This window comes from Mesitornis unicolor, unplaced genomic scaffold, assembly GCF_000695765.1.
Source record: "Mesitornis unicolor isolate BGI_N332 unplaced genomic scaffold, ASM69576v1 scaffold3502, whole genome shotgun sequence".
NCBI classification, from domain to species: domain Eukaryota; kingdom Metazoa; phylum Chordata; class Aves; order Mesitornithiformes; family Mesitornithidae; genus Mesitornis; species Mesitornis unicolor.
Genome location: NW_010171080.1, coordinates 1 through 16,309, shown reverse-complemented (window position 1 = coordinate 16,309; position 16,309 = coordinate 1). Strand labels below are relative to the sequence as shown.

The following is a 16,309-nucleotide window of genomic DNA, read 5'->3' as shown; positions in this document are numbered from 1 at the left end:
AAAGAGTGTATATTAACACTACAGTGTAATTGCAAAAAGGACAAAGCAGACAGTACTTATGCACATAAAGCAAATTTATTACTTCTGCTAACATTTGGATCCATATTGGCTAAGTTATTTGTGAACATATAGCTGAGGAGCATTTTAATAAAAAGAAGTATTAAAGGAAAGCAAATATAAATGCCAGTCTGGCTAAATATCAGTAAACATGGACACCTAAAGTAATTTTGAAGAATGTTTGTCTCTATTTACACCATGGACTTGTTCATAAATGTGAAATGGATTTCTCTTTGTAAAGCATAATATATTACATTAGGGAGCACAAGCACCGTTATGTTTAAGACACTAATGGTATGGCTAAGCATGAACTGCCATGTTCCTGTTTACCCTGTGCAGTCAATACATAAACCAACATTGTTATGTTCATATTAGTAAGCTAACATTTCTGAAGAGTGACCAGATTTCTAAAACATTTGCAAACAGTGGAACTAAGTCCATCAACATTTTTGCTGAAAGTTGGCTGGCTTTCTGTCTTTCCATTACTAAGTCTATAGAATAAGTTGCGTTGATCCTAGCACTTAGATTTGCAGTTTTGTTATATCTCCTTATTGGTGGTTTTATTCATATAGTCTTTGTGTGTTGTCCTTTCTCAGATGTAAAAGCTTCACCTTCTCAAAAGGAAACATTTTTAACATGAAGAATCAGTACCACATCACTACTGTATGTTTTAAGTCACTACACTTACCAAGGTTAAAATACTGTGATCAGACTGGCAGTGTTTTTCTGCTGTTCTGCTGTTGTAAATCAGTGCTCTGCAAGGTTCCTGTTTTGCCATCACCACAGCTCAGTCACAGGGCATTGACACTGAGGTTTGAGGATTCAAAGGAGGAGCAGAGCATTGGCATGTTTAATTTTTATTATTTTCCTCCTCATTTCTGCTGGTTGGCAAACTGCCTGCTATGACTTGGTTTGTGAGAGTAAAATAGACTGGATCATTCACTTGGAGACAAGCGAGAGACCCCATGAAGCCATTCAGGATTTGATCTTTTTGTCGATTTCAGTCATATCTACCAGCTGCTTCCCAGAAGTGCTAACAACTTTGTCCTTGCATTTCTGAGTAATGTTTATTCCCTTCTGGTTTCACCAAAGCAATAGTGTAAGGCAGCTGAGAAACTCTGACTGCACACAATGTTTTACAAATACCTTGATACTGAAAGATAGGACATAAATTAAAACCTGACTGGTCAGTGGGAATACCCATGCCTTGCAGGCTCATCCAGCTTTGTGATTTTATCAGTTCTAATGAGCTGGGACAGATACCATTTCTGTAGCCTAAGTGAGAGGTCATTTCTTGATTTTGATAGAATGGTTTGGGTTAGAAAGGGCTTTTGAAGATCATCTAGGCCAAACCCCACTTCACCTTATTTTTTCACTGTTCTTCTTTTCCAAGTTAACTAGTTAATGAATTACGCATTAAAACAAAACCAAACAAACTGAAACAACAAAAAAACCCCAAACCCTGAAAGAAACCAGAGCATGAAGAAAACATGTCCACATTGTACTACTTTGAAACATATGCAACATTAGCCTGGTTTTCCTCATTGTCAGAATTCTTCTTTAAATCTCTATGGACATTGGAACTAAGAGTGGTTTTTAATGTTAAATATTAAAATATATTAGTTCCATGCAGGTCCACTGCAGAAAAATCAATCAGCAGCACCTAACTGATTAAATAATCAGAAGGAGTAAGTCTGAATTGAGTAGCTACAAATGGGAAGACAATCATATGGGTTATCATATGACTGTCCTGGTAAACTGCAAAACACATCAGCTAAATGTTTTATTTTATTGATATTTAACTAAAATGAAAAAGAAAAAAGAGCCTTTTCTCTTATAATAGAAGTACAGTAAATCATGCAGTAATCTAGCTCATGAGGCCCAGGGAAAAGGAAGGGAGATGAGAGCACAGAAGAATTGTGTATGGACATAACTTTCACAAAACCTCCTTAAGGAAGGCTGCCTTTCGGTATTCAGCACAACAAAAAGAGTTAAATTAGACAGCAGCACCTGCTAGAAGTCTGCTTAGTTTTGCCAGAAAATAGAAAAATCAATCCTTAAGCCAGCGCAGCGGGAGGTTACCAGCCCGTGCTCTCCGGGGCGGTAGCTCCTCCGCTGCCTGATGTTCCAGATGTGTCCGAGGTGCACGATCGTCATCTAGTGGCTACTGTGAAGTAACGAAAAGGAGCCTGTTACTGGCTGGCATCTGTGGCATTTTATGGGTGACAATGTGTAGTATTTTAAACTTTCAGTAACAACGCATGCATTTTTACTTTCCTGAATAATTTCTGATTAAAAAGAAAAAATTAAAAAATCGACCTTTTTTTCCTATGAAGTGGCCCTCCTGTAGATTTTCTTTCTCAGCAGCTTCACAGCAGGCACAAGAAAACTGAGAACCCTCACATGGTAAGACAAGATAGTCAATAAACATAGATTACACATGCAGAAAATGCTGTCGTTAATGGCATACTTAAACTTAATTTTCATTTTTTGTTTCTCACTTTTAATAGCTACAAATTTGATAGCACACAGATATTAATAAAAGACAACACCTTGACATTGTGCCTTCTCTTCCTCTAATAATATGGGATTTTTGAATCAAGATGCCAGAATGTAACGTAAGAGTTAGGAGGATAGGGTTATTTATCCAGATTTAGTGAATTTTCTATGTGACCTTTTAGCTCTGATCCTTCAATTCTGCAGTTATAAAACTACAGTTATTCAGTGCACTCACTTTTTCAGGATGTCCTTTTACAGAATGAGCTGAGAATAGCAAGAGCTGATGGCATGGAGCATGGTGGTGTCACAGAGGCACAGACACAAACAAAATCCTGTGTGTTTACAAAATGCACATAAATATAAAATACACTATGTAACATAGCATCTCTGCATAATTATATTCTTTGTCTGTCAACTATGAGTCCTTTTTTTAAAGAAATACCTTCTATATTCCTTAGGTATTTAAAAGACAAGGGTTTGGCAGAATAGGTTTCTTCACTCTCCTATGGAAAATCATTACCTGTGTGCTCTGACTCTTTTAATTCTTTTTTCCCCTGGTACTCTATTCATCTGTATTGCGTGGAAGAGCCAGGTGACCTTGCTTTCTGATGAGGCATGGAAAGCAGTAAAATTTTCTTTTATTATAACAATTTAGGTATTAAGGCAACCCCTTCCTCCATGTCCCTTCAGGCTAATGCTTCTAGCTGGAGGATTTGCAAGAAATATGTATTGAAGAAGACTTAAACCTCCTGCAATTCAGTGCTGAATGCTCATATATCTAAACATGCATTATTAGTAGGTATACAGTTTGTGTCTGATTGTTGTCTTTTCTTCTATATGGTATGAAGCAAGTGAAAATGTTGCATAAGTTGAGCAAGTTTCAATCACTTTTTCCCATACTTCACTAGATCTTTCATTTTCTGGCCTTTTTTTTCTTTTGTCTTTGATAATGACCATGTGCAGTTGTAAAACATTTCCAAAGGTAGAAGTGTTTATTGCTTGCATAAAAGCAGTCTTTTGAGATGGATACAGATTATTATATTGATTTATTTAGTTTTATTTTGTGTCTTGATAAATGTTTTCCTTCCTTCTTTTGATTAACCATCAGCGTGTTTAAAGGATTTGTTTTATTGTAACATCAAAATGTGGGATTTATTAGACAAGTTCAAACAAAAGCACTCAAAAGAATTTCAAAGTATATTCCTTTATTTTACCTCTGTTGTCATCAGAAAGATCCTCCTAAGTGACCTTAATTTTTCTTGCCACCAAAGTTTAACCATCTATTGAAACAAATAGGAAAACTATCATAAATATTTTCTTGATATATTTATTTACTAAGATTTAGTAATATTCTAGATGTCAATGTTGAAAACCTACTCCCGAATTCAGCAAGTTACCCATACCAATATACCTAAACAGAAGAATAAAGCCATAGTCGTGTGTTTAACCCTTTTCATGGTTCAAAGCTTTTTCATGACCGCAATGTCTTGCTGATGCCTGTAGTTAGATTACATGAATAACATCTAAATGTTCAGGACATTGACAAGAGATGACTACATTTTGATGTATATGGGCCTGTTGTGTATCTGAATAGCCAGGCTCTGCAGGTGTTGAAGCCCTTGTTCACCCTGCCACCCATATTCCTGCTTTTCTTACACAAACTACAGGAGGTCCTGTGCTCTCATCTGCCCTAACCATGGGACTCCTGGCACTGTGTGGTCAGGATTTAAGCCCTCTGAACTAAAGGAAATCACTGTGTCACTGATAGACAGAATACTGACACCTTTGAAAAAGCATAATTTTGCAATTTGATCTAAGGGACATAAGTTAGGTGTACACGGCAGCATCGCCATGTGTATCTTTTTTGTGATGGATCCCACCATCACTTAAAATTTTGATACTTTCTCTCCCTCCATGTGGCTTTGAACATGGTGAGGAAAACAGAGCATACTGCTGTGAAAGTAGGGTCTTTTTAATAACTTATGCATTGGCTTTAGGAAGATGTAGTTAGATATTAAAGAAATACTCAGAAAAAATACAATAGGTAGCTGATTGTCTTTAAATGTTACTTTTAGAAGAGCGAAAACATGCAGAAAGGCAGATGTTAAATAAGAATTACTCTTCTTTTTGAAAGCACAACATTTCATGGTGTTAGTTCCCTTACTGTCATGCCTTTATTCTGAATCCAGTTGAAACAGTATTTACAAAGATAGTTAGCAGCATGGTTCTTGGCATCAGTATTGAAAGCTTTATTAATCTCTAGTCACATATATTAATTAAGAATGTATATTCTTAGCCGTGATTGCTTTCTAATAGCCTTAAGAACACCTGTACCAGTTATAAGCAAGACATATTTTTACTTTAGTGTCACAGATGAACACATATTATTTTAATTGGGCTGATTGTGCATTTTTATCCATTCACAGTATTGCTTCACTATGGCAGATGGCCCAGTGTATGTGTTATAAATACTTCGCATGACATCCCCTCTATTTTACTAATCTTCTCTGTGACTTTCCCATTGGTAATGACTAATGACAGTTTCCTAGCCAGCAACTTTTAATAGATTCCTTTTTTTTCTTAATCTCTGCCTGTCCTCAACAGCACTGTTTTATTCAATAATTTAATCAGTTCAGCAACAGTATAATATTAGATAATTGAACCATTACTTTATGAATTTTTGAAATGCAAAATACCCATGAAGTAATCACTGATGAGTATTTCACTATTGATAGAGACCACTCTCTTTTCTGAAGGAACAGAAAGGGTTTTGCTATCTATACTTGAATACTTTTTCTTTTTTTTTAAATTTTTATTTCTGTCTCTTGGTCCTGAGAACCATATGCAGTAAATAGGAAGGAATCAAATAACCAGAAAAACTAACAGAATGGATTAACATTTTTGCCTGCCTTCCATGACCATGTTAACCATTAAACACCTACATATCAAAGAAGTGAGGTTATACAGCAAAAATTTCCATTCATTCCTGTCTCCTCTTATTAGTGAAGATTTATCTGCAAAAGGAACACCCTAAGGCAAAAACACTTCCAGGTTCATCCCACCTGTGTTAGCGGACAAAAGAATGTAGATGCTGCAAATTCAGTGGGCGAATAGCAGCAGAGAGCTCCTTATAGGCTGGTGTGATTTTTGGGAGAAACTCCTGGACTCTGGAGTTTCTGACTAGAACCACTCCTTTCTCTGTGAATGGAACCAAGTAGTCTACTGGTTCATGTTTACTGCCTATACATTGGTAGCAGCTGCTATATTTCACTAAGGGCAGGACTCGTCATGCTCCCTCTTTTTTATCCAAGATGTCTCATGAAATGAAGCCATAGTGGAGCAGAGCTAGCAGGTGGCTGGAGGACAAGTCCATGATTTCACAGCAGTTTGTGAAATTTCACAGTTTAATTTCACAGTTTAATTGTGTTCCTTCTCGGAACAAAAAATTACTTCAAACAAGGATGCTGTATGAGCCTTAACCATAGTCTGTATTTTGAAGGAGACATTAGGATGTGTTTGGATCTTAAGTTTAAAATGAGTGATTTTGTAGCTTTTATTCAAAAATGGTTTCTGCACACATAAACCCTTCATAACTTTTCTTACATCTCCTCCTCCCCTCCCTAGAGTGATATTGGAAGTTCAACTTAATAAGGTTTAAAGGTTTTTAGGACAACATACGTATGTTAATACACCTACCCTGGCGACCTGCCTGAACTTCAACACTGTTCAGCAGCTTGTTATATACACTTAATTGTGCTTGCTAGTGTCAGGCACCTTCTTGGCGTATTGCTGCTTACTCGGTGGTGTTGTTATTAACAGTGATTCCTTTCACCTACTGAATGTTGATCCTGATGGTTTTAATTAAATCTGCCTTTTCTCACGGCTGCTGCTGAAGTCACATGATGGAACAAATTCTGCCCTTGGAGATATTTGCATACTGCCAGTGAACCCGACTAAGGGATTATGCATGTGTGGTCAGGGAGAGAAGGGAGTCCGGTCTGATACAAAACTAATTCATATTCGATTGCAAAAGGAAGAAATGTGGAAATGCACCTGAAAAACTTCTCTTAGGAGGAGGAAGAAACTGGTACCCTTTAGAGAAAAGGAAAATAGAATAGATAAAAGGTTACTGTTTGCTGATATTGAAAGCTTTCAAGAAGGTTTAATGCCTAATATTTTCATTTTTCCTCTGACAGGTACAAGCATATTTACTGTTTACGAAGCTGCTTCTCAGGAAGGCTGGGTGTTCCTTATGTATCGAGCAATCGACAGCTTTCCCCGGTGGCGTTCATATTTCTATTTCATCACCTTAATTTTCTTTCTGGCCTGGCTTGTTAAGGTACTGAAAAATATGTTCTTTTAAGCCTGTCTGAATTGTAGATCATATTAGAATTAATTTCTTCTCTTTTCGGCTTGCTGAGCTTTTTGTCACCCATTCTTTCTTGTTAACTTTTTTCAGAATGTTTTCATCGCAGTCATCATTGAAACGTTTGCGGAAATTAGAGTGCAGTTCCAGCAGATGTGGGGGTCCAGGAGCAGTACTACTTCAACTGCCACCACCCAGGTGAAACACCCGAGATGCTGAGATTCTCTGGGAACTTGATTTGATTTAGTTTATGAATTAATAATAAGCAAAAAATTCCTGTTAGTGTTTTTTCTGATTTACTTGAATTTTCATGTTGCTACATGAAAACTACATACTAAAGTTGATATATTAATTTTCATATAAATATAAATTCTAGAGTATATTATTGGGTAGGAAGAAGTAATGACAGAAAGTATACTATGTGTGGGCTGCGTATTGTGAAAAATCCAGTATGAAAAACGAGACCTAATGGGTTGAGATTTAAGTTCTCCCACTCATTATTGTACCAATCATAATATGTATCCTGAATGTACAATAGGTCAGGCTTTTCCACGCTATTGCATCTTGCCATCTATGAGGGACCAGTACTGACTGCCTGCAAAAAGCTCTTAGGAAGACAGATATGAGAAATGTTCCCATGAGGAAAATTTTTCTAACCTCTGTAGCTATAGATTTTTTATTTTCTTAAGCCAGAGGATTTCTGTGTTTCAAAATTATTTATTAAGTATTTTCTGATATTCCTTTGGATATTTCTGTAATCCATATGTAAATCTAGTCCTTTTCTGCCTGCTGCTACTTTTTTTTTCCTCAAATAGACTTTGTGTCAATAATTTCTGCTCTATATATGTCTTTGTCAAAGCAGACTTGGTGATGGTTTCAAACTGAAAGGGGGAAGAAGTTCTTTACTGTGAGGGTGGTGAGACACTGGCACAGGCTGCCCAGGGAAGTTGTGGGTGCCCCTCCCTGGAAGTGTTCAAGGCCAGGTTGGGCAACCTGGTCTGGTGGGAGGTGTCCCTGCCCATGGCAGGGGTGTTGGACTGGTTGATCTTTAAGGTCCCTTCCAACCCAAACCATTCTGTGATTCTATGATTGTATATCAATTTAAAATCTAACAAAAAAAGAACTTTTTCATATGACACATACTTGGCCTGAGGAACATAATGTTAATTTCATCTCTGATGGGACAAATTCTTGAGCTATATAGGCTTAACCCATGTACTCTGAACTAGAAGCTGGAACAGAGAGATCTATGTATAAAAACTCAGGAGGCAGCTAACATTAAGGAATTTCAAGGACAATAGAAATTCCCAAGACAATGTCACCATGCCAAAGAATTTGAACATGTTGAATATAAATTGCAACATGCAAAATAAAAACAGCATGTTAGCTGCAAACAAGCAAATGATTACTTTGTTCCTTGAGTCACTGGCATAATGGGACATAAAGGGAGTTTGGCTTACCAAACTATAAAAGCAATTTATCTTTTTCTGTATTAAGAAGAGCAGAAAATTTCTTACAGGATTTCCTGTTCAAAGCACCAGATGAAAGTTAAAAATCTTGCTTGTTTTCTGCATGAAATAACCTTGAAAAAAGCAATATCTTGCTTCATTTTCTTACTTCATAAATCATTAAGCTGTTTCCGAAACTTAGTCCTATAGAAAAGAAAATGAGTGTCCGACAGCCAAAGTCAGGGAAGGGGTCTCTGGAGAAGGATAAAAGGAGGTTCTTGTAAAGCACTTTAGCACTGCACATTAAAGCATGGTACAAAGAGGAGTAACTCAGTGCTGATCTGAGCTGGCACCTCTTCCTGGTGCAGAGATACAGCGTAAGGACTCAGCCATATTACAACCGTCTTTGTGTGACACTGCCCCCAGTCTAATGAACATTTCTTTTAGGATGGCTTTTAAGCTTCCACTGCACTGCTGTGGCGGTGTTCTCGAGGTGACCTGTTTGGGTAATGGGTGTCAAGGAAAAGGTGGGAGTGAGGAGTGAACTTTGCCCCACTTCATAACACAGTATATGCAGACTCTCAGGTGGCAATTCAAAATGCTAGAGCCATTAATTTTCTTTCAAGGACATTTTGAAGGACAGGGACAGTGTTAATCACTTCCAGACATGGTTTCTCACTGTTCCTTATGTCCAACAGTCTGCATGTTTTTATGTCCTAATTTCTGAGAAAAAAGAAAAGCCAGAATGCCTACACCTGCACTTCCAGAGGTTATTGGTAAATTGTAAATAACACTGTGGTCAAGAGAGCCTTCTTCACTGACGTCGTTAGAGCCATTAGAGCCCTTTGCAGAAATTGTAAGCTCTGGATAACAGTGCAGAAGGACTGTACAGCGACTCTTGATATGCATCATGCAACAAAAATAAAGTCTGATCCTTGAAGTAAAATAACTTTGTCAGTAAAAAAGACAAAATTGTTTATTATTTCCAAATTCAAAATGAAAGTGATTTTTTTGGTCACAGTGTATTTGTGTTGTCTCAGGACAAGCTTACCTTAGTTAAGGAATTTATTCTGAACAGGTACCACCATCTAATGATACTGATCAGAGGTTAATTGAATCTGTTTCTACATTAAGACCAATAGAGACACATCGTGTTTGATGCTATCTGAGTGAGATTCAGAATCTATTAATGTTGGAAAAAGAGCATGTTGCGCTTTTTTGTAGCAGTAGGAACCAGTTCCCTCTTATTTTAAATTGGCTATCATCAAGGGCAATATATTAGATTTCACTTGTATTTATTGGCATGTAAAACATTTCTGACAACAATTTTCCCTTTCAAGATGTTCCATGAAGATGCTGCTGGAGGTTGGCAGCTTGTGGCTGTTGATGTGAATAAACCCCAGGGCAGAGCTCCTGCGTGTCTACAGGTATGACACTGCTTTTTAATAAATCAGTGTGTGTAACCAGCACTACTCAAATGTTGGCATAAGGAGACTGTGGTGAGAAAGAAGTGCAATAGTTTTAGTCATAACTTTCTTTAAATCCATTGCTTTCTGCAGTGTAGGCTTGTTCAGAAAAATCACAGATCAACAAAAAAGGATATACCACATCCAAAGAGAGAAGATTAGACAAATGCATTCCTTATAAAGGCTCTGTTTTGTGTGCTCATGAGAGAAAGATTTTAGACTTTTAAAATATAAAATAACATAAGTAATCACCCTTTATCTCTCAGACTTCATATACACACTGATTCCACTCCTAGGTTATTCACAACAGAAATGCTTGTTTATTAATTGCAAAATACAATAACATACACCAAGAAGCATGACTAATCATAGTAAACACAGAAGTACCTCATTTCTCTTGTTCCATCTTGGAAATAGGCTCATAGAAGAAGGGGAAAAAGGCACATAAGTAGTAAGCCATGCAGTATTTGAAACTTCCAGATTTAATATTCTTACTTGTAAATAGGTGAGTTTGTAAAACTCTGTCCTCCTTGTTCAAATAAATCCAGACTAAGATAAGTAAAATTTTTATAAATACCTTTTTATTACAGCACGTTGTACAGCAGCTCAAATTTTTATTTGCTACTTAAATAATATCACTTCTGGATAAAAAAAAAACTTTCTTCAGAGTAGAAAGCCAAATCTACTCTAGAAATCTCATAGCATGATGTTTGCTGGCAGTTTTAGTTATGTTTGGTTTAATGTGTAAACTAAAATACACATACTTGTTGGCAGCATTGTACAGTAAGCTGGCAAGCACCTTTCATCCCCTCCACAAGCTGTTTGTTCTTAAATATCTCTGCTTTGTCAAGCCACTGCCATATTTTATATTTATAGCATGTATCTTAACTGATAATTCCTCTTCCCAAATTTAATTCTTGATTATGACAACAGCAGGAACATTATTTGTGGTGGTCTCAAGTAACAGTATCAGATATATGGATAAAATGTAGCTGAACTCAGAATGAAAACTCCACCAGATCAAAGTTAAGATAGCATCTGGCTTATCTGGTCTGCCTTTGTCAGTAATACTGCATTCTTGCCCTTTTTAGGAATCATGTGAACACACAGCAAATTGTGTTCCAGACAACAAAAACCTCCTGCATCAGTGGGTGCTGCAGCTTTTTGTAATTGCAACTCAATTAGCAGTTTTCTTCTTATTCTTCATCCCTTTGTGCAATATTTGCAGGGTTTCCAGTAATCTATGACCTTGCTGGATGTCGGTCCAAGGAAAGCAATCCAAACAAAAGCAGTGTGTTAAAATATTATTTACTAGGATAGTGCCCAAAATAGGCTTTATTCTCATGAAATATACACTAAAATACAGCCCAAAGAAAGCAGAATCTGAAAGTCTGGATAAACCCACACACCTTTATTCATCTCACCATGCATCATTGTTTCAGTTCTATCAATCAAAAGTGAAAATAAAATAGACTTCCTACAAAATTAATGTATTTAAAGCCTTCACAATATATTAAAGGCATTCTTTACGCATTAAGTCCCTAGTGAGAGATGTGGTAGTTATTTTCTAAGAGTTTGGGTGAGTTTTGTTCCTTCAGAAGATCTGAATCTAGGGAAGAGTTAATCAGATTAAGGAATATATATCCTGCCTTTAGGACACATCCAATTAATACACATTCTTCTGACCTTTATTAGCTAAGTATATTGTCATTCAATATCCTGTGAAGGATGGAGTTCTTAGAAAAAGGTAGTGAAGACTCTCTATTGCCCTGTATCATTTAATTAAATTTTGCAGTAAGTTTGGTTTTATTAATTCCTCTCTGGGCTCTGTAAATATTACTGCTCCAAATGTGAAAGGGAACATTATTAAAAGTTCTGTTTCAACACTTACTTAGGTCTGCTTTAGTGAAACTCCAATTTTTCAATGTATTGAGTTATTTAGAATTTGCTTCCTCAACAGTGTGCATCAGGAGAGGAAATATCCTAGTGGCTAAGGGAATGGGGAGGGACTCTGGGGATCTGGGTTCAGCTTGCTGGCCAAGCACAAATTTCCTGTACACCTTGAGAAAGCGACTTAGTAGGCATCTTTGCTTTAGTTCACATTCCTTACGGTGGAAAAGTGTATCCTTCCTAGATTTGACTGCTGTGGTGTTTAAACATACTAACTACTTTAGAGGCACTCCAATAAGATAGGCTTGTGCTGTCTAAGTTGACAAATAGATCCATCCAGCTCTCTAAAGCAGGGAGTGATGGAGGTACGTAACATAAAAACTTCTCTAATACAGATTTTGGAAGACACCTCACATGGACTAGCTGGATCTGTTGAGTTTTACTAGTTTGGCCTTTGTATAACTCTGCTTACTCCCACAGATGGGATCAGGGGTTTCAGTCGGACAGGCCTTGCTAGCCTAAGCAGAGCATTGCAATGGCCTGTGGAGCAGTGCAGGTCTGGTGTTATTCCTGAGCAAACAATAATTCAGACAGAGATCCCATACAGGCTCTGTGCAGAGCCTTTGTAACTCATTTTGTCTCACACAAACAGGGCGTTGTTGAATAACAAAGAATAAGACTAAACCATTAGAGATAGGCAAGAATGGCAGGTGTTAATCTGGTATTTTTGAAGAACTTTAAGTCAGACACCTAAATTTTCTTTAAATTTTTAGGAGTGGCTGGAAATGGCATAATGAGAAATTAGTGTTAGTAAGGTTTTTTATTTTGACTTGCAAATCTATCCTAATGTAGGGCAAAGAGGCTTATATTTCGGTATAATGGTTTTATATTTATTGCATTTTTCTTTTGAGTGTTCCCAAAGGTGCTTTATGGTCTTTTGTTACTTATTCTCACTGTTCCCCATGACTGGCATTGATTTTAAGTATTGATTTTCTTTTGTCACTGAAAAATAATCTTTGTGTTTTCCATTTCAACATGAACCATTTGGCATGAATGCATGCTGAGGCTCCCACGTTGCCACATTATTTTGCTGTTGTTGATATTACTTTAACACATTGTAGTGTGTTAGAACTTCCTGCCTACCGTGATTTACTCCTACGAGCACAGTTGGAAGCTCTCAGTTCACAAATAAAGAAAAACTGAACACCAGGTTCTAGAAAAATCTTTTAAAAAAACTCTTTGACCGTGTATTTACCCCTGTAATCCCATGTTAAAGGCACACTGTGTTTCTTATTATTCCTTTCCTGTTAATTTTAGAGGTTGTTGATGTTTTTATCACTTCTTCTCTTTGTCTTCCAATCTGCAAAGACTTGTAAAATACACATACTGATTTAAAACTGAACTGGAAAGTTAACTCACATGTAAGGGTTACGGAGCAGCGGAACAGGCTGCCCAGAGAGGTTGTGGAGTCTCCTTCTCTGGAGACATTCAAAACCCGCCTGAACGTGTTCCTGTGCAGCCTAGTCTAGGTGATCCTGCTCTGGCAGGGGGGTTGGACTGGATGATCTTTCAAGGTTCCTTCCAACTCCTAATATTCTGTGATTCTGTGATTTTATGTCTTCTGTGAACCTGTGGTTGCTATTACTGACACCAAGTAATGACATCTTCAGTCTTCTCAATACTTAGTTTTGTGATGAACAGAGAAAGTCTGGAACTGTGATTGCTGTGTGGAACAATGAGCCAGACAGCAGTTCCCTCTTCATGCCAATATTTTGGAGTCATATGTCCAGCAGAAATGAAACATACAGCAGGAGGTGGAATGATGTCTAGAAAGTGTGATATGTGTGATGTGTTGGCATAAATGGAAGTGGTCACCTACTCACAAAATGTGCACTCGTACTCTGATAGTAAAGTCTTCAACAGATTAAAAATACTGTATTCACTTATAATCATAAGTGCTCCATCCAGGGAAGAAATAGAAGGTCACAAAGCTATGATCTGAGCAAGCAAGTGACATTATTATGATTACAGCACTCTTGAACATATGATTGCTGTTAGAAATTTAATCATATCTTTTTGCCTCAAAAAAGTTAGACCTTCATGCTACATATTATTCTCCAAATATGTTACAGAATTCTGTACAATTACAGAATTTTAGAGAATCTTGAAGAAGAGACAAAAAGATCAAAAGTGATATTGAAAGACAAAACATATGGAGGATAGAGGAGACATTCCAAAGAAGTAGGAATTGAGTGTTTTAGCAGGTTCATGATGAATATATTGAATGAGAAAGTGAGAAATGAGACAAAACAGTACTTAGGGATTTTCACTGCAGGAGTAACAGAAGGGAGCACAAGTGGGTTTTTTCCTCTTCTTTTTCATGGGAAGTAATTATTGGTGAACCAGAAAAGTGTGGTAGTCTATTTATATACTAATTTGCCCTTTTGTGTAACTTTGGAATCAAGCAGAAGGTATACCTACTCAGTCCTCTTCTCTTCTTACTGACAGTGGCTTTCATTAAATTAAATACTTATATAATACATTTCTTCCAATTAACTGAAATTCTCTCTCACAGTGAAAGAAAAATCTTCTCTTTCAGTTGGCTAAAATTAAGTTTTGATTTGAATGAGTTTATTATTTATTATATGAGTTTATTCAGAAGCAGATTAAATTGATTCCTAATTATAAACTTCTGAGGCTGTCATTAAAAAAAACAAAACAACTTCTTTTTTCTATGCCCTGTTCTCATTTAGAAAGCCTAGAAATTGCATCAGTTAACAGAAGCTTGGATAGTTCAGTGATGTACTTGGCACTGAAACAGTACTGAAAACCAACTATATTAGTTTTACTGAGGAGATTTGGGAGCAGAGTATGCAAAGTCTAATGTAAAAGCAAGCTGTTAGTTTTGGCGACGTAGAAAGGGTGAAAAAAATTGAGGTGCAATGGAAGACTCTGCAGGGAAACTAAACATACTGGTGACAGAAGAACATGCACAAAGCCAGCCTCATCCAAACTTCCTGTGCTCAGTTGTATATGGGAAGACAGTAAATCCTGAACATAAGGAAAAGGAAACAAAAAAGAAAAAAGAGAAAAATAAATAAATTACTTCCAGTATTTTCCACTTGTACATAAGGGTATGAGAAGAAATGGTGAAAACGTGGTGCATGCAGTAAAGGGGTAGGAACTCCAAAATCTGTCTAACTCTCAGAGTCTGGTTGGGGATTCACAAAATGAGCTGTCATGAAACTTGTGCTTAGTGTCATCTTTATGCTATTTGGGATGAGGAAGGTAAAGCTGTTACCATCCTCAGCTGTCCGTCTGCTCGACCCTTTTTTTCAGGGACTTTTACCACAGGAACAGTGGCAACTGAAGAGATGGTGAGTTTACTCCTAGGACAACTCAGCTCACTGTCTCATCTAGTGATGTAAACTGGTGTCCACTTCAGTTTACATTATTAAAAGCAGTTATGAATTGAGACAGCTGAAATTATTACATTCCATTTAACTGGATGGAGGAGGAGATAGCAACTATAATGTAAATGAACTGCTGCTGCGGTGGTGAGAAACACTTTTTTTTTTTCTGATGTGAACTAAAAAGATAACCTCATAAAACTAAAGAACTAAACATATTTTGCCCATATACTTTTTTTTTTTGCGCAATTGAATTAATCATTTTTTGCTAAAAGGGACCTGAAAAACAGTCAGTTCCATGATGTAGATATTGGAGAATGCATAAAACTAGCAGACAAACAATGCATTTTCCGTGTCTCCAAAATTGGCCAGTACCAGAAATAGGCATATATAGATCATCCTTCTTTGAGCTTCTTGATATTCATTTATGCACTTGTTCTCTATCTTGGACTCGAGCAATCATTCATTTAGGAACTTTCTGAAGTGGATGTTAAATTTAGGCCATTATATTTAGTATCCATTGATGGATTTATCACCTATCAATTTGTCTAGCCTCTTTTTGAACCAATTTATCGTTTTGGCCTCCAGAACATTTTGTAGGAACAAGTTACATAAAGTAACTATATAGCATTTTAATTAATTACAGTTGAGGAATTAATTTGCTGATTTTCCCAAGATTACTCAGAAATTAATGTAACATGCAATCAGTAACAAGAGGAACCATAGAACCATAGAATGGTTTGGGTTTGAAGGGACCTTAAAGATCATCTGATCCAACACCCAGGAGAACAGACTTGAACGTCTGAAGACTGTAAACAACAAGTATGGGGGATGGTTGGTTTAAGTTTGTGCTTGTTCACAGAATTGCAGAATCTTAGGAGTTGGAAGGGACCTCGAAAGCTCATCCAGTCCAACACCTCTGCCAGAGCAGGATCACCTAGACTAGGTCACACAGGAACATGTCCAGGAGGGTTTTGAATGTCTCCGGAGAAGGAGACTCCACAACCTCTCTGGGCAGCCTGGCCCACTGCTCTGTCACCCTCACAGTAAAAAAGTTTTTCCTCATGTTTAGGTTGAAACTCCTGTGCTCCAGCTTGCTCCCATTGCCCCTTTCCTCTCATTGGCTGTCACTGAGAAGGACAGGCTCCTTCCTCCTGACATTCACCCTTTACA

General features: G+C 37.1%; 1 protein-coding gene across 1 annotated transcript in view; it reads left to right on the top strand.

The window, feature by feature from the left end:
- The window catches only part of LOC104537101 (sodium leak channel non-selective protein-like), a gene marked incomplete at its 3' end in the record, with an annotated part of 75,879 nt that extends 66,082 nt beyond the window's left edge, over positions 1 to 9,797 (top strand). Inside the window, exons 7-9 of the mRNA XM_010179886.1 lie at positions 6,753 to 6,895; positions 7,016 to 7,120; positions 9,711 to 9,797. Of these exons, the coding sequence (XP_010178188.1) occupies positions 6,753 to 6,895; positions 7,016 to 7,120; positions 9,711 to 9,797 (335 nt within the window). The remainder of the gene's footprint in view (positions 1 to 6,752; positions 6,896 to 7,015; positions 7,121 to 9,710) is intronic.
- Positions 9,798 to 16,309: the final 6,512 nt, after the last annotated feature.